This window comes from Gossypium hirsutum, chromosome A11, assembly GCF_007990345.1.
Source record: "Gossypium hirsutum isolate 1008001.06 chromosome A11, Gossypium_hirsutum_v2.1, whole genome shotgun sequence".
Lineage (NCBI taxonomy): Eukaryota > Viridiplantae > Streptophyta > Magnoliopsida > Malvales > Malvaceae > Gossypium > Gossypium hirsutum.
The window spans coordinates 95,979,940-96,004,579 of NC_053434.1; the positions used below are offsets into that span (position 1 = coordinate 95,979,940).

General features: G+C 32.5%; 1 protein-coding gene across 2 annotated transcripts; it reads left to right on the top strand.

The window, feature by feature from the left end:
• The first annotated feature begins 18,221 nt into the window (after window positions 1-18,221).
• On the top strand, window positions 18,222-21,567 carry LOC107891526 (superoxide dismutase [Cu-Zn] 2). Of its 2 annotated transcripts, none has more exons than XM_041081742.1 (7): window positions 18,222-18,493; window positions 18,574-18,675; window positions 19,128-19,223; window positions 19,320-19,351; window positions 19,573-19,648; window positions 20,450-20,503; window positions 21,226-21,567. In XM_041081742.1, exons 1-7 carry the CDS (start codon window positions 18,397-18,399, stop codon window positions 21,252-21,254), a joined length of 486 nt encoding a protein of 161 aa, XP_040937676.1. In that variant the 5' UTR covers window positions 18,222-18,396; the 3' UTR covers window positions 21,255-21,567. The 2 variants fall into 2 exon arrangements, with proteins under 2 accessions (XP_040937676.1, XP_040937677.1); XM_041081743.1 differs by having other exon boundaries at window positions 18,269-18,493; window positions 19,128-19,199.
• The last annotated feature ends 3,073 nt before the right edge of the window (window positions 21,568-24,640 follow it).

The following is a 24,640-nucleotide window of genomic DNA, read 5'->3' on the forward strand; positions in this document are numbered from 1 at the left end:
ATTCAAGCCAATAACATTTGAAGGCACATGGGAAGAGCATCCAATCATAAAAATCAAGAGAAAAACATCAAATTCTTTATTTCTTCACTTTTCTCTTGTACATATCTCTTAGGTGCTTTGTAACATCCACAATATGCCTCGGAGCTAGGTACAGTGAGGTATTGAGTTAGGACCTAGTCGAAAAATTTTGAAATAGAATAAATAGAAATTTTAAGTATTAAATTAGAAAGTATTTAAAATCATTAAGAAATTAGAAAATACTCCTTATATAGGAAAATTTTAAATAAAAGTAATGACTTAATTGAAAGAGTATAGGAATTGTTGTGGCCAAAGTAGGAAAAATAAAAAGTTAAGAGATACATAGTAGTGGTAGAAAGGAAAGGAGGATTAAGAAGAAATTTTACTAAAAGTTAAGTATGAGTCATCCTAGGGATTATGAAAGATGAAAAAGGATAAAAAAAAATAGCCAAGTAGATATTTCTAGACATACTAATTAGGGGCTAAAGTGTAAAGATGGATGGCTAGAGGACTTATTAGCAATTTTACCTTTTTAATTAAAAATGATGAGATATTTTAGTAGAATTGTGTAAAAAAGTGAAGAAAAAAGATGAAAAATTGTCATCTTTTTCATCTAGCCAAACTGTCACCCACCATTTAGTCTCTACCAGACTTTTATTTTATTTCCAAAAAATCCTCCCACCACTGTTGAGAAAATCCAAGCTTAAAACTTTCCTTTTTATTTGGTATTTCTTAAGTAAAAACTATAGAGAAGGCTAATGAGTACCTTAGTTTCATGAGAGAATCTCCATAAAAGTGTTAAAGGAGAGGAAAAGCAAGAACTAGGGTTTTGATCTCAAGGGGGTAAAGGTAAGAGTTTGTCACATCTCAAATTTCGGCCGAGTAGTTTCGAGTTAGTGAACCGGGTTTTGTCGATTTAGGCCTTGAAATTAATTTTCAAAATTATGCTCTAAAATTGGGATCGAAAATTCAAAATTAAGAAACCGAAAAATATTTTCCTTTAAACAACTTTCAAAACCAAAATCAATTTTAAAAAGGAACGAGAAAAAAGACTTTTAACTAGAAAATTGGCTTGATTTGTAAAAGGGTAAAATTTGGGAGTAGCCCAAATGCAATTGTACCAGTGTTTTTAAATCAACCTATTTTTCCCTACACCCTACAGTTTACACACGTCTCTTCCCTCTTCCATTTTCAACATTTGAAAATTTTTACAAGCGCCAAAACACTTTATTTTCTTTCAAGAAAATTCTTCAACTTGATTTTCACTTCTCCCAAACACTAAAATCTCTCTCAATTTCAAAGGAAACCATCAATTTCTTCATTTGGTTCCTAAAGAATTTTCACGTAATTCAATCCCCAATCCATTTCCTTTCTCAACCAAGGTGAGTTTTTTGTTTACTTGTTAAGTTCTAAGATTGTTAAGCTTTTCAAATCAAGTTTTGATCCATGATATCAGAATGTTATGGATCTAATGATTTTAGTCAAAATTGATCACTTTAATGGCGAAATTCAAAGTTCTAAGTTATACCTTTGTTTCTAAATGGGTTTTAATATATTTCGATGAGATTAAGAGGGTTTTAATTTTACTTTAACAAATCGTTAAAAGATTTTGTCACACCCCAATTCAGACGGGTTGAAGGATAAGGCATATAGTAGTAAGCGAACCTATGTTTAGCAGATTGTAATTTGCCCATTTGTGTCTTTTGGTGTATACTTGTGGGTGTATAGTATATGTCGAGTAATTAAGTAGAAATTTTATTTTAAATTATTCTGATTAGCCAAAGAGTAAAGGTTTTGACTGGACAAAAAAAAGGCAAATTACTGTATGATTTATCGTCAAATGTATAATACGCCCAGTTTGTCTTAGTACTCTTCTTGTTAGGTTGTGAAGTGCTTGGTTAGGAACCAACTGAATTGACTATCTTAATATTTATTATGCATGATTTTTATTTATGTTTCTTTTGGACTTTATAGGCCAATAAAATAGACAAGCTCTGAATTTAAGTGACACTTGTTGAATGTTTGTAAGGGAGATTGGATTATATATATAAATATATATATGAGATAAGGGTTCTGAAAAGAGTTTCTTTTTTATTCAAAATGTTACTCTCTGATTCTTTTTTGGAATTGAATTCATTTCTTCTTCCTTGCAATGGAAACTTAGATTCTTGGTTTAACCAATCGTTATTCCATCTCTAGGTAAGTATTACAACTTTGCATGTTAAATTCTAAAAGAGTAAGGCTTTGCATGGAGGTTGTAAGTGAGTGAGATGATGGTAAGTTGTACATGAATAAGTTTTTAATGGTGTTTCTATGTTCTGTAAGCAGTGGTTGTTGTTGCTTCATGATGGATGATTCGGTCAGGAGCTTCAAGTTACTGTAGGTGAGTGAAGGTGAGTATCAACTTTGACTTTACTATGTGTACTGTTCAAGTAGATATATATGTGAATATATATATGGAATGAAGATATTTACAACAAATGGTAAGAGTATGAGTATAGTAAGGATGAGTTATGCGCTATGTTGATATGTATAAAAATTATGTAACAAAGAGTGATGATTGGTAAGCATGTAGGTAAGTTCTGATGTACGAATAGTGTAAAATGGTCAAACGTGTGACCTATCTAGGTAAGTGAATGTTATGTGAATGTCCCTTTGTGATGCCTGTAACATTGAGGTTTGTGCAGGTATACACAGTCGTTATCAAGTAATAAGTAAGTAAAAGAGTTATTGTCTCCACAGAGACTGTGTATGTTAATTAATTAATTGCAAAATTAAGGTTTTGCAAATTGGTGATATGAACACAATATTTCGAGTGATGGATAATTAAACTAAATTAAATTATCTAGATGCAAGATGACCCCTAATGCAATTCTAATCTAAGTATGATAATTAACTAAAATGTATGAGATGAATTTAACAGTAACAACACAAACTTCAATAATCAATAACATGGATAGGCTAGAATAATTATATCATTCAACTCAATTCATTTTTCTCATGTTTAACAGTTTTCGAAAAATATTCCATGGCAACTCAATCTTTCATGAGTTTGAAACCAAATTAAGTCATTCTGGAATCTCTTATTTAGTAAAACATGCATTTTACTGATCATATTAAACTAAGGGTTTCTTAGAATTTATGGAAGCAACAGAGACGTGTTAGGTTTGAAACAATTTAATCATATAAACCTAAAAACTATACAAGATAATAGTGCTCGTTAAAGTTATCATGAACCTTTAATTTAGTTGGGTTAGGATCTAAATTAAGAATTCACTTTTCAACTATTGTGTCCATTAGCCGTCGTCTGGTTAGGATCGCTCGACTAATTCAATGCATCCAATCACGTATGAATGAAATACATACTTGAGTTTAATTAAAAACATGAATGACTGAGGCACAAACACTATAAACATGATTTAAACAAACTTCATTGAATTAATGTACTCATCTTAGCTAAATGGATTTAAGTTACCATTGTTAATGAAAATATAAGAAAGCACATTGCAAACATGATTAAAATCAAAGTAACAAGTAAAGGAAGAATAAACTCTGTTCGAATCAGCAGCCTTGCGAACTTCGGTTGAAGAAGTTTCCTTCCGTCCTCGTGTTGCTCCTTTGCTAATGGCTCCTTAAGGTGGTCGACCAAGAGATGATCTTATCAAGGTTTTGCTGACTAAGAAAGAAAGTATGGGATGCTATGCGTGGGAATGAAGAGAGGAAACGAGAGAATGGAAGAGAAATGTTAAATGAAGGATGAATGAGGGATGATTGAAATGTGAGATGGGAGTGGGTATTTATACTTGAGGTTGTTGGAGGAGTGTACTAAATATGGCATCAAAGATCCCTTAGATTTCTCTCACCTTTGGCCAGCCATAATATATGGAAAAGAAGGTGAGTTGGTTGCTTGCTTCAAGCATAAAATCATGCTTGAATTATGCAAGGGGTAGACGGTTTCTTGAACAAACATAGTGTGCTAATTTTTAATGATTTCCAAGTGTAGGGACCTCCAAATAATTATCCCAAAAGATAATTTTTGGCTGCCCAAATATCCTTGTTGAATTGGGCTTCTCTTCTCATTGTTTGGATGGTTTTATGATCATTTAATAGTCAGACTTGTCCACCATGTAGCACATTTTTTCACTGGGTCAAAGCAACATCTTCATAACCCAATTGCATGGTTTTGTCATCCTAGTAGGGTAAAATTTCTCTTGTCCTTGCAAAAATTATAATAAGCTCTTTATTAAATCAACTTCATGGTCCCACTGCATAATTAAATGTAACAGATTAATAAATAACATGAAATAATTTAATTTATGTAAAAAATTAACATAATAAAGAAAAAATTTTCATATTCTATAAATTCATGTCCATTGTCAGAATATAAGAAAAATTCACTTAATTAATTAGCAAATACTCGGGATTAGTATTATTTTTAAGTAAAAAGGTGGTAAAAACTACTAGAAAAACCTATATAATTTAGAGTTTACAATGTCTCTGGTATGACAACAATTTTGCTAACTAGATTGGCAAGTCAAAATATAAAAAGAAATGAAAAACCACGTGGTTATGATTCATGGCTTGGTATGATTTGGAACCATTCATGGTGTAGCCTCCAATAAGAGAGAACTAGAATGGCAGAACATGATACATGAATGTGTTTAAGACCATGTGGTTAATTCTCATGGTATGATATGATATATCTGTATATTATGTTCATGGTGAAGCATTCGATAATGTGTAAATTGAAATTGTAGATCATGATACATGAAATTTTGTATAAGTCTATGAAGGAAAAAATCATGACATCCTTTGTAAAGTCTGTCGGGATAGTAAACACGAGGTTCTGTATAATGCCTTTATGGAGTATTCTGTTTGGCCTTTGTGGCATGATCTGTCATGTATGTATGGTAAATTATGTATATATGTTTTTGTGGTAAATTATGGATAAATTCTGTTGATTCTGAAATAATGTATGACAATGATAAGGTATTGATATGCTCAAGGTTAAGGGTAGAGTAAGATCTGTAAAATAAATGAATAAGTTTTGAAAAGAATTGTGCATTTGTTTGTTAATAAAGGTATCCGTCATGCTGATCTAATAATGTTGGACATGAATATATTCGTAGCAATGTGTGACTTAAAAAATGAACAATTATGGGTTTGATTATGTTATGAAATGGTTGAATTAGAGTTGTCTGGAACCTATTTTGTCTAGGTTGTATAATGACTTCATCTAAAACCATATGAAATCTGATTATTAATTATTTGAGAGTCTAGGGTTCTAGAGTAAAATGGCATGGAAGTCATCTAAATGATCCATGTAGTACATTATCAATATGGGTCTGTGTAGTATTAAACCAATATATGGTTTGAGTGTGAGTTTAATGGTATCTAGTTCTACAAAATTATTCACTAAATGTATATTTATCTACCTGTGATGAATGTCTATGAAGTGTACTTTTTAAGGTATAGTTAGTTTGAGGTGGGCTCTATGGGCATGTTCTATAAAGAAGCACATACGTGACAAAGATATTTGTGAAATGTCTGGAAGGATATTCAGTTAGGTAGATAAGAAAGATATTGATACATGCACAGATGGGGTGAAATTTATTAGATTCTAATCATCAAAATTTCCAATTTTCAGGCTTGGGAAATCAGCAGACTTCCGAAGACTTTTTGGATAGGATCCTGGCATTTCTAGGTTGAGATGTCTCATGGCGTTTGAAGATCTATCTCTTAGCTTCGGAACGCATTTTGAATCACTCAATTTTGAGTTTGGGAGTTCAAGTTATGACCATTTTAGTGAAGTCTGCGCGCAATTTTGATGATTGGAATCTAATAAATTTCACCCCATCTGTGCATGTATCATTCTCCCTTTCCTCAAAAAGATTCATCTTCGAATCTTGTCTTTGATCAAATCCTGATTTGATTTCCTCAGCCTTTGACATTGTTGTTGAGTCTTGAAGTAGTGTGAATCCATCACATCCATGGGTCTGAAATTGTGCCTTGAGACCTGCATCAGATATGGGTATGATAGTTGGCGGGTAAGGGTATGCTAGAACTGTAGCAGTATCCACCTGAAATAAATGGTTTAGAGGAATGGTTGGTGTACAGGAGTTCCTATGAAAATACAAAGTATCCACCAGGGTAATTTTATGTCAAATCTCACTAAGTTCTCTTGAACTTATTTATGTTTCAGGTTTCAATGTTAAGAGAATGTGCCTTAATGGACGATGCCAAGACTACGCCAAAGAAGAGGTATATCGAGTAATTATGCATATAGTGTTGTTGCGGCGGTGTATTGTAGGAGTTTACTTTAATTAGTCTATAACTATCAGATGGTTGTTTTAAGAAAGATATATTTTAATTTTTTAATATTTTATGTTTGAGTACCATATTTGTTTCTTAAGATTTAGTCTTTAAATGTAATTAAAAAGACTATGTTTTAAATAAGAGGTTATCTAATGCAGTTTCATGAGTTTGACTAATTATTCTGTATGATAACACTTATGATCTAGATCCGGCGATTCGGGTCGGGTTCAGGGTGTTACAGATTTTAAAGATTTGATGATTTTTCTTTAAGGTGCTCATGGGTGATTTTTCGAAAAAAATTAATTTTGAGATTTTAGGGTTTATAAGTGGTTTAGATCTATTATAAATTGATTAATTAGATGTTTATGATCAGTTCCAAGTAATGGAAATAGATTCAGATTAAGAAATTTAAGATTCAACTAAACTTGTCGAAATTTTCGATTTAAGAAGAGCTAGATTGAATCTGCGTTTTGTTTGATTTATGACATGTTTTCAATTGTTAATGATTTGTACGTATTATGTGTATTATGTTTGTGAAGTTTCAGAACCATCGAAGCCCTCCACGAGTAAGGCGAAAGGCATAGTGAAGCTTGTTTAAGCTTTCGGCTAGCAAGCAAAAGCAAGATCAGTATGTGTTCTAAAGTTGCTGCTGGCATGCACAATTCATTGTGTTAATCAGGAGCTTAGGTTAGCCTAAACACCTATCCTAGGTTCCGAGAGTAAGACTTCTTATTCTTTTTTCCTCATTTTACAAAATGGTGGTTATGTGTTGTGAGGTCTGGAAATTGATGTAGCAAATCAACATGTGATACATGATTTATGTTAGCACGTGTTACGTGATTTACTAGTTTTAATGCACTCATATGTGAACTAATGAGATTGTGGCTGATTGAGCAACGTGTAAGCACTTGTAAATGCATCAAAGTGAGTACAATTAGCGTGCTATGTGAAAGTGATAGTGTTGTGTATATGATGATCAAGAACAAAGGAATTTTTCAATAAAAAAAGAAAATAATCATGTGTTAGTGTGGATATGTTGGCCTACTGATCTCTTAAAATTATTGGATATAGTTGGCAAGCCATAGGATTATGAATACTCTCCTTTGTGTTTTGTAATTAGGCGATTGAGGCCCCAGGACAGGATGAAGAGATAAGAGAATGTTGAGCTAAGGCTACACTTAATGGGACATGTTAAACCCTTTGAGCCATCGATGTGTTGGAGATCTATTTATCCAATAAATGTGATTGGGTTCACTTATGTTTCATAGTCTCAAGGAGCCAATATATCAAAATGGAAATGCTCAATTTGTGACTCAAGTGTTTTGTGAAAGAATATATATCTATTCTATGTGAACAAATGAAACATTAAAATGATGATTTGGCATGATGAAAAAGTGTTTGTGTACCTACTTCTAGTATTCTTTCACTTAACTTATGTTATTATGTATGCTCGGAGGTACTTATGAACATTCATTAAGCTTGTTTAAGCTCACACTCTTTATTTAAATTCTGCAGAAAAATAGTGTACTCGAGGAGTGTGAAATAGGCAAGGAAATGATCTGTGCAAGGCATTGTGATTGAGTATGCTTTTTTGGTTTTAAACACTTCGAATAAATGTAATGTGGGTTGTTATTTTGGGACTAGACTCATAGATTGTTGATAATGTTTTTGGACTTTGATTGTGGATATTTTCATGTTTGAGAATGAGATTGAGTAAAATTGTTAAAAAGTGTTAGTGGGATTAAATTGGTATTCTTGAAATTTGAGCATGTTTAAAATGACCATGTAACAACCTATTTTTAGTGTTGTCAGAAATAGTGGTTTTGGAACCACAATTCTGACAAGTGAGTCAGCGTTTAAATACTTATTTAATGTTTACAAATATTTATTAGATTCGTATTAAAATTTAGTTAAGAAATTTTATCGTTTAGATAGTTAATTGTGTAAAAAGGACTAAATTGTAAAAGCTACAAAAGTTAACTTCTATCAGTTTATTGGATCAAATAGCTATGAAAAGGTGATTTAAAGGCCTTAATTGCTAAATTCACCTAGCTAAAGTAAAATGGACGATTTTGGAGTCTAGTTATAAGAAATATGATTAAATTTAAAAGGTTAATTTTGTAATTTAATATTTAAATAAAATGTTAAACAAAACAAAAGGTAAAACCACTATCATCTTCCCCATTTTGCTTTGTAAAACCCGAATCACCATAGTTGGGAAACAAAGGTTTCGGCCAAACTTTGTTTTGGATGTATGGTATGAAATTCTTGTTTGTTTTTAATTATTTTTATGCGTTTGAGTTTGTATTAGCTTAATCTAGCTAGCCACAGGGTCAATTTGTAAAATTGTTAAAAGTTTAGGGACTTTCCAAGAATGAGTTGAAGTGTTTTTGAATTTGGTTAATAGATTATTAAAGTTGGTAGTTAAATATAAGTATTTTGTTAAACGATTTTTGATAATTTTGTGTTTAAGGACCTAATTGAGGATATAGTAAAATTCAATAATAATAATGTGAAATGGTGGAAAATTTGGGCTGCTTGTGAACCTATTAAAAATCGACTAGCATGATTTTTACTTAAAAATGGTTAAATTGTGAGTTTCGAGTTTAGAGACTAAATTGCATAAAAGTTAAAATATTAGGGATAATTTTGTAAATTTACTTTAAAATGGGTTATAGGTTTGAATTTGTTATCTTAAGCTATTTAAATTATTTTATTGAGCTAAATTACTATTTAGATCAAGAAACAAATCAACCGGACTTGAATTGAGGAAAAGCTAATATCTCGGGTTAATCATTGACTTTATTTTTGCAACGCGTTAGTCGAGGTAAGTTCGTATAAGGATTAAATTTGTTATTTGTTGTTTTGGATGAATGCCAATAAATATTTATGCTATGTTTAGATTAAATTGATAATGGTGTGATAATTTGGTATTATGGATCAATTAGTGAAGTTAACCAAATTATAAGTTATAGTTGGAAATGTGCATTTCATGAAAGTATATTGTAATGGTTTAATGACCGAAATGAAAGGTTATGGATGAATAAGTGTCCTGTTTGAACCTCGTGAATACTTAGAATATAAATGACATGCCATTAGGGATTAGAATATAAATGACATGTCATTAGGGATTAACAGTTTTGGGTGTTGGTCTTTGATGTCCTACCGATGGTTGAGGTCCTGCATTTGTTGCGGATTCTCCACAGCTTGTGTGAGCAGCATCGTGTAGTTAACATCTTAACCCACAGCTCGTGTGAGCATTATATATATGGTCATAGTTACATGTACAGAGGCACTTTGTGTGAGCATGGTTCCCGTGTATCCGACGTTATTTCATTTGGTTCAATGGACATTAAAGGTTTAAATTAAGTGAATGTGATTTCGTGGTAAGTCATATGTTAAATGGATAAAATGAAAATACTTGTGCAAATGTTTTGAGATGTATGAATGATACATTGGAAATGTGTTGAATGTTATATAAGTGGTTATGCTCCAAATATATGTCTCTTGATATGGATGAATTGAATGTTTTATGTACAAGTTCACTAACTTGTGAGATTAGTGATTGAAAATAGGAATCAATTAAACATATGAGCATGATAAAGGAATTATGCATAAACTTTATAAATTGAGCCTATTTGGTAAGTTTACATTTAAGATTTATACGAGCTTACTAAGCACTAGTTGCTTATATAGTTGTTTTTCCTTAATTTGTAGATCATCGGAAAGCTCGATCTGTTGGAATCTCGTCGAAGCATTATCACACTATCCATCGATCATTTTGGTAGTTTTTGGTTATTTTGGCAAATAGTTATAAATGGCATGTAATAGGGCTTGAATGTTAACTTGGCAATTTGGTATGTTTGAGTGGTGTTAAGCTTATGTATGCCTTAATGTTTTTAATTGATGGTTTGTTAAATAATGGTGTAAATAGGTGTGTTGTTGAATACTTATGCATGCCCATATAGTGATAGGTAAATATTGGTTGAATGATATATATGTGTGAAATGGTTTTGGTATGTTTGACTTTTGCTTAATGAATGAACTTGATATATTAGTTGGATTGATTTTAATGTATGAATTGTGGTGCCTTTTAATGTCATATTGGCTGGTTATAGGATGAATGTTATGGTATGTTTTGGAGTGTGTTTGAAGGTGTTTTTGTCATATAAATGCATGTGGGAATGGTGTGTCTTGGTGTGCAAGAATAGGCGTTTGATTTGGCTTGTTTTAGGGGTAACTTATGAAGCACGCAGCCTGGGACACGAGCTATCAAATGGCGTATGCCACACATGGCCACCCCACACGACTGTGTGTCATTATTATTTTAGGTGCATGTTTCATACGGTCTGACACACGGCCTACGACATGTTCATGTGTCCATATTTCGAATATACACACGGTCTGGCACACGACTTGCGACACGGTTGTATAACCCTATTTCGAATACTCACACGGGCTAGGACATGACTGTGTTTCCCATACTTTGAATATCCACACGGCCTGGGTTATGTTATATGGTCTGGCCACAAGGCTATGTGACCCCTGTTTCCTAATTTTTCAAATTTGTCCTAAATTTTTTGGCTTGTTTCAAATTAGTCCTTAGATGTTCCCAACTTATTTTTAGGACCCCATAAGCTCGAGTTAAGGTTTGTAAGAACATTTTTACATTGGATTATATGAATTATTGAATGTTTTCAATTAATTTGCATAATTACTTTTATTTAAAGTTAAATGTTTCGATTTGTACTGTAATGCTCCGTAACTTTAATCCGACGATGGAGACGGGTTAAGGGTGTTACAGACCAAATGGTTCAAAATGGACATTTATGACCCTTAGATAACCTTGAGATTCTGATTTGTTATGTTGAGTAATAATTTCTTGGAATAGAAGAATGGTTGCTAGCATGATGATTACATAGTATGTCAAATTTCACTATGATATGTTATGATGTATGTGAGCATGTTCTAATTGTTTTTTGAAGGTAATATGACATGTTTGAAGTGAGAAATAGCCTTAAATGCACGAAATGGTATGTGTGGTAGGGCTTAAACTTGAAAAATGAAAGTTACGGGCTGGAAGTGCAATCGACATCTCGATGTCATTCGAATGACGTTTCAATGTGGGATCGACGTTGTGACTTCCTTTGTCGAGTCGTCTTGATGAGGAACCTCTTCTAGATCTTGTCCCGACGTGTTACATCATGTCATCTCAACGTGGCGCTTGGCTTGTCCATGACATGATTTCACAGCTTTGCAATTTAGTCCTTAGAATTTGGTGATGTATTGGAGTCCCAAATGTCTATGAAATGCTTTGAAAATTTACATACCAAGGTCTTAGATGTTTAATTTTGTTAATCTATGATAATTTTGTAATTTGATTGTTTTAAATAATTTTTCATTATTTCATTTTAGTCCCTAAGATAACTTTTTTTTAATGTATTAGTTTTTAAATTAACAACAACCAAATAACAATCAAAATTAAATCAAGTTAAGCAGACAAAAGATTAACTCACTTTACTGTTCCTAATAAACTTTAGAACTCCGGTTTTATCGAGTTAGCTATTGATTAACCAGTTGTTACCTCTCGACTTCTAACTAATTAACTAATACACCAATACATATTTATCTCTAGACCTCATTTAATTGACTAGGATAAATTATGATTTACTCGGTAAACTTATCTTTCATTCTTGTTTATCCTAAATTACTTCCTAGGGCCATCACTTCTAAGGTTTAATCACACATAATTTAAACCAACTAACTCAGATTCAAACCCTAATTCATCCGTTAACTAGCCACACATCCGTTTATTAATCTCCTTAAATAAACTACTCACTTATGGATCTAGATGCAATAATCTCTAAATTCACATTCAACATGCAAAATTGTAAAATAAATAAGAAAAAGGAATAAAATAAATAAATTTGTTTCGATGTCGATTTATGTGTGAAAGCTAAATTTCCTTTAACAGTTGCGAAGATAATCCCGATTGCAATTGGAAATTGAAAACAAATAAATAAAACCTATTTAATTGAAAGCTTGGATCGAAATTGAATCCAAGATAGATAAGAATAAAAGCTGTTTTAGGACTAAATTGAAATAAACTAAAAACTGAAAATAAAAACCCTAAAACTAACTAAGTGGCTCACTTGGCCAAGCATAAACAAAAACTTAACAACCTCCCAAAACGAGGCTTAACATTAGAGGTGATCATGGGCAGGGCCGGGTCGGGTTCGGGCCTGGCTCAACTAAAAATTTAGGCCCATTCATTGGGCTTGGGCCGGGCCAGGCCCAAAAAATGGGCTTAAAATTTTGCCCAAGCCCGACCCAAATAAAAATACTAAAACCCAAGCCCGGTCCGATCCTCCCGTATTTATTTTTATATTAATTTATATAATTTTTAAATATATATAATACATCAAAAATACTAAAAAAATCAAAATAAATATTTTCCAACAAATTGAAAATAAATTTTAAAAAATATGTAAACTTAAATAACACTAAGATAGATGCAACTTAACATGCAAATACCTCTAAAATAATAATAAAATTAACAAATGCCTTTAAAATAATAACAAAATTAATAATAAAATAAGTTTTATACAATATCCAAATAGTAACAACAAAATAGGAGCAACTAATAGTAATATGGTAGCAAAATAGAGAGAAAACAACAACAAAATAACATTCAAAAACAAAAAAAAAGCAGAATTTTTTTTCATTTAGTGAATTCGAGCCAGGCCGGGCTTGGCTGGGCCCGGGCCAAAATCCCTTACCCAAGGCTCGGCCCTTTTTTTAAACGGGCCTCATTTTTTTGTCCAAGCCTATTTTTCGGGCCTATATTTTTGCCCAAACCCTCCCACATTTCGGGCGGGCCTTCGGGCCAGGCCGGGTAGCCCGACCCATGAGCAGGTCTACTTAACATGTCTATTTATAGAGTTTATGATCCGACCTAAATAGGGTTGATTCACAACACTGCCTTTTGAATGTGAATATTATGGTTTTGAAGTCTGGTATTGCGACACCACTCCTCAGCGTTGAGACGCTGCAGTCGTCCTTCATCTTCTAAGCCTGAAAACTGTGTCCTATACACTAATTGAAGCTGTTAAATCACCCTAGGCCCATTAGGCCATGACATTGCTCAATATTGCGTAAAAAAATGCTTATTTTGCATAAATTAAATATAAAGTAATAAAAACCAAAACCAAAATAAAAACATATAAAAACATTAGAAAACAAGTTCGTTAAGTGCAGGAAAGGCTTTAGTTTGCCACAATGAAATGTGACATATTGCTTTCTTCTTGAGAGAGAAGTTGAATTTGCTATTAAAGTAGAACCGGGTACTGCGTCGATCTCTATTGCACCATACAGAATGGCTCCGATTGAATTGAAAGTTTAGTTACAAAAACCTTTAGATTGGGGATTTATTCGATTGAGTGTGTTGCCTTGGGGAGCCCCAAGAAATGAAATTATAAAAAAAATTCAAATTTAAATTTGGAACATTGCTAATAAATATTGAAAATTGATATTGAGTTTCAAAGCTTCACGAAATTTCTATTCTTATGAAATTCAAGCAAATTAGTCTTCATAGCGTGTTTCAAAAAGAGGAGTATAACTTGAAAATAACATTTGATTTAGTGGAATTTTTACAAAGTAAATTTTTCTAAAAAGTTCTTTTATATAAAAAAATGGGGAGATTGTTAGCTTTGATTTTCAAATGTTTTGATATAACAAATAAATTTCAAAATTCTTCTATCAAATATGTTTAATTTATTTTCAAGTGTCTCAAACTCAAAATAATGTTCTCAAATGACTTAGACAAATCACAAATATTTTTGAGTAACCCTAAGACCCTTTAAAATAGTTTCCAAGCCTTAAAATACATTTTCTAAGTATTGAGACATATCTATACAAGTCTTGATACCACCTCAAATAGTTTTAAATAGAGGTTTCGAAAAGGGTATAGTATTGCGGCTTACCACCTAAGTCTCGATACCTAGAAGTTAAGGCTCAAGACTTAGGTGGCTAGTATCGAGACTTATGAAAACAGTACGCAAAAGATAAATGAGAGTAGTGCAATCTCGAGACTTACTAGTCTAAGTATTGAGAGTTACCCTTAAGTCAGGAGACTTGTTTGTCCACTCTTGAGACTTTAAGACTTCTAACGACTGTTGTTCAGCCAAGTCTCGATACCTATCCCTCAAGTATTGATACTTGACCCTGCAGACTACTTTAAATGCTTGAGATTAATTCTTCCAATGGCTAGAAGCTCCCTTTAACAACTCTAAACGTCCAAACATCAATTAGAGGGTATATATTCAAGTTAAGAACACTTGAAGATACATAAGAAGAACATCCAAGCATAGAAATGAAGAGAAAAGCATCAAATATTTGTTTATTCAATTTCTCTTGTACACATCTCTTAGGTTCTTATTGTTAAATCTTATTGTTATTCTCACATCCATTCTTCGAGAGAGCTTAACACTTGTAAATACACACCTTTTAGAGGCTTTCATTATTTACTGATTGCCTCGATTGTCGGCTAGTGTGACAGGTCAGTTGTAATATTTCTAATGTTCAATGGAACACCGGAATATTCCAAGGATCGAACCCACAAGGTTTCGCGATTAAGTGAATTCTAAACTACAGACATGTAATTAAAGGAGTCTAGCTAACTACTCACAAAGAAATTATAGTACGGCAAGCCATACAATAGGTAAATTATACTAATTAATTCCCTAGAAATGGAAAAGAACTAAATTGTAAATCAAGCAAAACTATGAACTTAATCGATTAATAACAAGTAGTGGTCGGTTGACTTCTATTTTGCTTGTTAACCCTCGATTTAGGGAACTAAATTACTTAAACTCCTAAAATGGCTCAAATTTACCACGTTAGATGAATTAGTTTGGTTTATCTCTCGACCTCACCCAACTAACCTGGGACTATCAAATTGGTGCCAGATAAGATCTCCCCGCAGTCTCACTTATCTTAATTTTTCTTTAGGGGCGTTAATCCTAAGTTTTGAAGTTTATTCGATTTAGTCTAATTTTTTAAATTTAGTCCCTGATCTAAAAATTTAACTAGCTAACATTTCCATCAACCTCTCACTTCAGATTTAATTACCCATTATCATGCTTAAGCAAACAAAAACAAGATAATCACACTCAAGATGCATAAATGGAAAACACAAGAAAAAAGAGTAAAGCTTGGGCTTTTCTCTAAGAAGCTTGAAAATAATAATAATGGCAACAAAGGAAATGTGAAAGAACACTTTAAAATAAGATTTTTAATGATGAAACTAAAAGGAAACTGAGCTGCATTGAAAATAGGATTAAACTAAAAAATACTAGAAGTTTGAGGTACTAAACAAGTAAATAAATCTAGCTACAGTGTTAACTAACAACTATGGAAACTGAGAAAAATAAGACAAAAATAAACCTAATCCCTAAAGCTATAATGAAAAAGAATAAACCCTAAAAATGAAGAGAAAAAATTGAAAAAAAATGAAAAAGAATTAAGTGTCTAGTGTATATTTGTTCAGTTAATTTTTGGCATTTTTTAGCAAATTATAGACCCAAAAAATAGTGACCAAATTGCCCTTAATCATCTAATTTTTGTTAGGGGACATGTTCGACAAGGACTACACCTATGGTCATTTTTTGTCTTCCCTCGACAGTGATATCGTGATACCCATGGTCCAATATCGTGATATCCTCAACAATATTGAAATGGGGGTCCTTTGGGAGTTTTGGTTATCACAATACCACATTTGGTAGCTCAATCTTCCTTGTTTTTAACACTGTCAGTGGTATCAGAATTTCCATGCTTCGATACCGCGATACCCTCCCTTCTAGGTAATGTTCTCGTGCTGTTCAAGCCACTGTGGATTCCTTGCATAACTCACCAGCCTCGTTAGATTGCTCATGTGCCAATTGGCCATCTTTGGTCTCAAAATAGCACAAAATGCACACTAATCACTTATTAATGCAAAGAACTAAAACTAACTAAAAACACGACAAAGACATCTAAATTGCTCGAAAATAAACTCGTTAAGTGTAATGGGGAGCCTAATTTGACATATCAAATTACAACAGATCATTTACATATTTCTTTTGGATTGTAAAATAAAGGTTTTTGAGGTATAAAACCTTAAGTGAATTGTAAAGTGTTTTAGTAGAGCTTTGTGAAAAATAAAGGATTCTAGCAGGGGCGTAGCCAGGGGGGCTGGCATGGGCCCCGACCCCCCTAAAATGGAAATTTTTATTTTAAGCCCTTGCAATTTTTTAAAAATTTTAAATTAGTAAAGGTAAAATTACACTTTGGCCCCCCTAAAATTATAAAAATTCAATTTAATCCTTTATAAATTATAAAAATATAAACTAGAAAAAATTAAAATTTCATCCGGCCCTCCTAAAAATTTTTTTGGCTTTGCCCCTGGATTCTAATTAAGCCATAAAAACTAGGGATAATGTTTTATCTTAGCCTTTTAAAAAAATAGAGATTGTGAAAGTTGTACCTTTTCCATAAAAGGTAACAATTCAAATATAGCAAATTGAAAAATCCTTGTTAAATTGTCCAAACTTTTCTTTTCCTTTTCTCATCATTTAGAAAAGTTTAAAAAGAATTTTTAAAATACCAATTTACCTCGCGTTTAATATTTATGAGCCTAACACTTTACTTTGTCAAAATTTGATCATTATATTTTATAAAAACTAAGAAATTAATCAAATTGTTGAAAAATAGTTAAAATTGCATTATTACTTTTTACTAATTTAATGTATATAAAGTATTGAATTATTGATTTTTCCTAATTCTTTATGTATATATTGTGAAACTATGTTTTTCAGAATAACGGTTTACTTAATGGACTACTTACAAAAGAGAAGTAATTTTTTTCAAAGTAAAATATAGAAATTAAATTTACATTTCTTAATAAAAGCAGAAAATTCATAATTACATTATTGTAATTTTATTAGTACGAGAAATAAAAATTAAGAAAATCCAAAAGGACAAATATAAATTCATTAAATTTATTGTTTGTCTTAAATCACAAATTCGTATTTAAATTATTATTTTTTTCAAGTTGATACTTAAAATTTTTTTCTTCTTATAAGTTATACTTGAACCATATTTCATTATCCAAATTACTAAAAACAAAAAAAGGTAACAGTTAAAAAAATTCTTAAGAACTTTATAATTAAAAAATCCACAAAAATTAAATATTATTTCATTAAATTTTTTTCTTAAAAAAAAGTAAAAATATGTTCGTTTGTTTTGTTGTTCATACAAGAACTTATTTTGATGATAGGTAAATTAAAAAAAAAAAACTTGTCAAAAAATTTAGCCAAATTTAAAGCGACAAACCCAGATTCTGGTGAGTTTTTTTTTTTCATTTTTATCACCTCAATTTCAAATCCTTTATCATCTGATTCAAAATTCATGTATTATTTTTTTAAAAAAATATCTTTCTCTATTCTTTTAAATATTTACAAATTAAAGTTATCTAACAATTAAAAAATAACTTAAAAGAGAAGAAAGAAAGGAGAGAAAGTAAGTATATATATTTGAAAATTTTTAATTTAATTTAATTCTAATTTTTAAATTTAATGAATAATTTAGGTAACAAAACTAATCATAAAAAAAATTAACGTTAAAGAAAGTAAAGAGAGTTGAATAAATTTTAGTTTTGAGTTACTCAATTTAGAGGAAAACTAGAGAAAAGAAAGTGATTTTATTTTTAAAATACAAATTACTATTTTTATCATATTAACCTTTTACTTCAATTATTTTATAAAAAAATTATAATAAATAATAATTTCCATAATTTTTTACGGTTATTAATTTTAAATATTCATTAACCTAAAAAATTTTCACTTTACTTTCATCTTCGTTATTTTCTTTTACAATTATTTAACTCTCAACTTGGGTTAGGTTTAAGGCTTATTGTTTTTTCAGGAGAAATAATTAGTATTAAGTTATTAAACAAAGGAATAGTAAGCAAATAAAAGAAGATACAGAAAATAGATTGAAGAGGGAGCGATTGTAGAAGATAAAGAAATGGAATGTGGTTCTAAAGCAACACTCAAAGCTGTGGCTCTCATCACTGGAGATACCAACGTTAGAGGCTTTATTCACTTCACTCAAATCCCAAATGGTTCTCTCCCTCTTTCCTTCTTTCTCTATGTCTCTTCATCTTCTGAGACAATTGGATTTTAATGTTTCTTATTAATATAGGGATAACCCATGTCCAAGGAAAGATAACAGGCCTCTCTCCTGGCCTTCATGGCTTCCATATCCACGCCCTCGGTGATACCACCAATGGCTGCAATTCCACTGGCATCTCTCCCACTTTTCTCATCTTTCCCTATCCAATCCAATTCCCTTTGATTGCTTTGTTTTTCTTTTTAATGATATGAAATTTAACTTTTTGACATTTATGCAAGTTGTGTGTTTAACTAAGGTCGATGTAGTTTATAGTACTAAGATGGGTGTTTTCCTTGATGAAGTTTAAATCTTTTAACTTATGCTATTTGCATAAATTATGTTCATATCATTTAGTTTAAAATGGAATTTTCTTTTTACAAATTTGTTGAATTTCGGTTGATGTCATTTATCATTAAAGTGGTTTCCCCCCCTCACTTTTTCTGATAAGAGTATACAGTTTTAGCATTTATGCAAATGTTTGGTCAAATTTTGGTTTATTCATTTATTTCTTTCCCTCTATATGACATATGGCGATTTTTGTTGCTTACAGTTTTTTATTTTATTTTTTATTTTATATACTTTAGGGCCTCATTTTAATCCATTAAAGAAGGATCATGGAGCTCCAAGTGATGGAGAGCGCCATGCTGGAGATTTGGGTAATATCATTGCTGGCCCTGATGGTATATGCTGTTTCTATTATTTATATGATTATGATAGACAATTATTTATGAATGAATTATAGTTTTTACAATAATAATGCAATGTCTCCATTGCAGGAGTTGCTGAGGTCTCAATTAAAGATTGGCAGGTACTGAATTGTGGTGTTTTTTTTTCTCTTCTTAGAAATTAAAATTTTCATTTTTGTTTGTTTTTTCTGGTGGCCTGTGACAATGAATTGATTTTGTTCTTTGGACTGGTAGTGGCACTTGTTAAGTTCTTTTAATATACTTAGTCTCCTATAATTTTGTTTCTTGAAGATGAATTACACTTAGCCATAATAATTGTTCTTCTTTTTGTTTCCATTTGTAGATTCCACTTAGCGGACAGCATTCCATTTTAGGGAGGGCAGTTGTTGTGCATGCTGATCCTGATGATCTCGGCAAAGGTGAAATTTTTGGTTTTTCAAATTACTAGAGTTTGCATGTACCATTAAACTGCATTGTTTATTAGTAAAAAGAAGGATATGTTTTGTTGTGAACTTGTAGACAATTTAGTTATAAGATGATGACAAGAAGTTGTTAGAATTGATATGATGATTCCATATGTAATTTTCCAAATTGGTCTCACTTGGGATAAAATAGGTACTGAAAACGGCCTCATTTTTGTAAATGGTCCATGATACAAGGTAGTAAGCAGTCCAGTGTTGAAAGCAGTTATATACTAGTCACACAAGTTATATGTTTAAGAGCCCCTCAAAGAGATTTAAGGAGCTAAAAAGTTCACTGAGCACTTCTGAATGGGAACACTAGTTGCTAAAACTTTGATCATTTTAACAGTATATCCAAGTCAATTATTGTTTATAAACTAGAAGAGATATTAGTATCTTTGGATTCAATACGGATCTTCCTTTAATTCGAGATGTTTATAATAATGGCTTGATGTGATTAAGCCACTTCTTTTTGCTTGATTGGTTAAAAAAAGGTTTGGGGACATGGCTTCTGATGATGTCCTGAAATGTATTAGGATGCCGCTTCTGTTGCCTTCCAATAGGCTGCTCGAACATTTTTTGCTTTTCTTACTCTTGTCTGACATAATTATTTGTCATTCATTAAATATCTCTCTTAGTGTGACCATTGTCTGATCATTTTCATTCGTATTCTGCTCATGGTTTGTATACAGTGGCCCATAGAAATCACTTTTTGTTTTCACCATTTGGTTCTGACTAATTATGATAACTAATATGTAGGTGGGCATGAACTTAGCAAGACGACAGGGAATGCAGGTGCAAGAGTCGGATGTGGTAAGTATTAGTTTTCCTATTGTTGTTTTCTTAGAGCATCAGTTTGTTAATGGCTTGGCGTTGCCAAAATCAAGTTAGTTGGATGTAGCCAGGGGCGAATTTTAAAGGGGAGAGGGCATGGAAAAATTGCTATGCAGGCCCCTTAAGAAGTGTTTAAATTATAAATTAATATTTGATCAGATTGCACTTCCCCCAGCCTCCCCTCCCCAACAAAAAAAATGGAAAAAATTCTATTATGTCCCTTCAGAAAATAATGAATCATAAATTAATACATGATAAAATTATATTTTGACCTCTCAAAAATTTATAATTCAATTCCGGCCCCCTTTAAGAAAAATCTTTGGATTCACCCCTGAATGTAGCTGTGATATATAAATGATTCACAAGCTTGGCATAGTTGCTTCTTCCTTCGTGTAGTTGTTGCACTGTCTTAGTAATATTGAAGACGATACAAACATGGCGTATAAAAAATAAATATAACATATGACATGAAAAAATGACTCGAATATATGGACTGTCAGATCTAATGCTGCATTCATGTGGAACTCACTAACATATGCTTCTTTACTCTTGAGCAGGTATATTGAACACGATACAAACATGGCATATAAAAAATAAATATAACATATGACATGAAAAAATGACTCGAATATATGGACTGTCAGATCTAATGCTGCATTCATGTGGAACTCACTAACATATGCTTCTTTACTCTTGAGCAGGTATCATTGGCCTTCAATCATCTGTTTAGAAATAGTTTGGTTGCAGTTAAAATAGGTGGTAAAAAACTGCAAAGTATAATCTTCTGGTTGAGTTTATGTATCTCTCAGTAATCCGCTTGCAAACAAATCTGAGATGGAAGGAGATAAAAAACCTATTTGTAATTTATTTGATCAAATATGGAAGGTACTTAAGTTAAAAGAACTTTTTTTTTTTCAGTAAAGACTAGACCCATAAACAGTTTGGGAAAGTCTTTAAGGTTGCTATTTTTCTATTTGCACCATTGAGCAATCTTATTTCTGAAGTTTGAACTTTTTTTTTTTAATGATATTTCATGTTTTATATACTCTATTTTTTGGTACAAGGGAGGATGTACACCAAGAGAATTAGGATAGGAAATTGCATGTTTTGAGGATCAAACTTATTCGTTCCATTAAAAGTTTAGTACCACTCTTGACCTTGCTTGTAATTTCTATCTTATTCCCACAAGTTTTACTTGATAAATACATCTTGCATAGTATAAATCTAGTACATGGCTATTGTGCAGGCTAATTGAGCAAAATTGAGGGATTGATATGTTATAGAGTCGGGCATTTTACGGACAGCTCCTCATAAATAGGCAAGTTTAAAACAACAGAAACACAGCAGAGAAGGTATCTGCAAACCAAATAGGTTGAAAAACCTTTGTTAGAAGGCAACCTTTTTTACTTCCCGAATGAAGCCTTACTGATCGAACAGAGCATATGCTGATAAAATTGTAAAGTAGACGTTGGTGGAGTTGACCCAAATTCCATGACCTCTTGCTTGTATCTCCAATACGCATCCGCTACCTTTCCGCTAATGATAAACACCGACTTTGAAAATCCACATAGCTTTGCGATAATGTCTATGAAGGCAAAGAAATAGGAGGTTGTTCTTTTGAACATCAACATCCTTTCTTCATTCAACCAACCCTGGACTGTACCTCCACAGCTCAAGAACTCCGCAAGGCTGTATGCAGAGTTGACAAAGATGGCACAAAAATTGTTGCCCTCCAAAAGCTTGACATCTTGTGGTGGTTTGAAGAAAGTTTAATTGTTAGACTTACTTGTTGGAAAAGAATCCTTTCAAACCCGAACACCATGGAAAACTGAAGGTATTGTTCATACCTTTGGTAACAAAGAGATGCCCCTGAGCAAACATAGTACAGAGAAGGCAAGCAGTTTACAGCAAACAAGAAGTAAATGCAGTAAGAAAGCTGATCTTTCTACGTACATTGAGGAAGGGACTATGTTTTGATGGAAAATTTTGGAAGTCACCTTCATCTCTGCTTTGTATGGCCAAACCTGTGAGAATATCCTCCACTTCGGGCCCATATTTCAATCCTATCTGAATTGATTCATAGATGTATAACTTTGATAAAGTTTTTAATGGCTTCCTCAAACGATATTGCAAGAGCTTTGAAATTTTGTTCCAGGACACCTCCACTTTACTACTATCTAGTTTTGCCTTCTATTGGAAAATAACTCGGTAGATAAAACTAAATGAAGTAGACAGCCATGAATATTGAAGCTGCGTATGGTCGAAACAAGAGTAATCTCCGAACTAGCCTGGTTTCAAAAAGTGGAAGAAAACCATTCGTTCCCATATCTCCTCCTCCCCCTCTTCTCATTGCCTTGTTTAAAATGAGTGCAATTATATATAAGGAACCATCCGGTTCACACAATTTATAAATCGTTACAATAGCTTTTGATGTCTTAAAACGGTTAATTCCCAGTTTAGCTTTTGTAAGTATAACTGTTTTCTCATTTTGATACTAAATTTTTTTTTTGGCCAAATTTGGTAACTAAAGTACACACACTTCTCAATTTGGTATTTAAATTATACTTGAATTATATATTTTAGCCCATTTTCTAACCTTAAAAAAAGGTGATAGCCAATCACAATGTAACATCCCAAAAATTAGAAATTAGAATTCTTAGAATTATTAAGAATTAAAATATAACATTATTGTTTTGAAGCTTAGAAGGAAGTCTTGAGAACTTAGGTTCAAATCTTATAAATTTTTCTGCACATGTAGAACCCAGGTAATATGGTTTATGTATTTATTTGTGTGTTTTGAATCTGAATGCTGGTACTAGTGTCATGGGTTGCGCATGGGAGTCCGCAACCATGACACATTTGTGCGATCCATCAAGTGGGAAGGAGGTCATTTGGCCCGATCGAACTGGCCCGTCACTTGAAAAGATTTAAGGTCCATCTACAAGGTTGACACATATAGAAACATAATCTTCGAGGATATGCAGTCTTAGATATGATATGTAATCTTAGAAGATATGATTTTGTAATTTTAGAAGATATGATTTGTAGATATCCTTTAATCTGAGCAGTTGATGTATTTGATCTGTACCGTTGGATTTGGGGAGGCTCAACTATAAATAGAGGCCTCTCCCCTCATTGTAAATCACTTAAGTTTTGAATAATAAGAATTCTTGAGAGCATTCACTCAAATTTCTCTCTTTTGTGTTCTTATTTTTCTGTGGCTTGTTCTTGTTTCATTTTTCATTCATCTTGTTTGGCTTCAAGTTGCTTTCGTTTGAGTTGGGTTTTTGTGAAGGAATTCTTTTGAATCCTCATATTGTGGGAGTTAGGCTGACTTAGGCGTTTTTAGAGCAATAAACTGCCTAAGGCCGCACGAATTATGAGGCAAAAATCCTAAGTCCGTGACAGTTGGTATCCTAACCAAGTTTTTGAAAGCACTGTTGAGAGATGTCGAAAGAAGTTGTTGATCAGAATAAGCCAATAGAGACCTGTGGGAGGACCAGAAAGGCTAGTAGATCGAGGGACATGTTGTCGAGCTTGGAAAATCGAGTTGTCAATCTCAAGGAGTCTGTTGGTGACGTGAAGGAGACACTCGAAGTGGTCCTGATCTGTATGGAGGAACTGAGGGAAGATGGCAAGGAATTGGTGTTGGATTCTCTCAGATCCACTTCGGAAAAATTGGCGGTAAGGGACGAAACTCTTAAGGCCCTAGTGACTGCCATGAAAGAGGAGATTGCTGAGCTTAAGGGGGAGCTCACAATCTGTAAGACTGCCTGCGAAGTGTGATGTTGGCTTTGAGACCAAAGCAATGTCATGTGGATGTTCCAAAACCCGAGAAGTTCAAGGGGGCTAGGTCCACGAGAGAAGTGGATAACTTCCTGTGGGAATTGGAGCAATATTTTTGAGCAATGGGCATTGAGGATGATGCCACCAAAGTAAACATTGCTTCAATTTACTTTTCTGATGTTTCTCTCTTGTGGTGGCGACGTAGGTCCACAGATGAAAAACGTGAAGGAACTATTATTGGGACTTGAGAGGAGTTCCAAAGAATTGAAGAAGTAGTTTTATCCACAGTATGCTAAAAAGGAGGCTCGTGCTAAGTTGCGCCAGCTTACG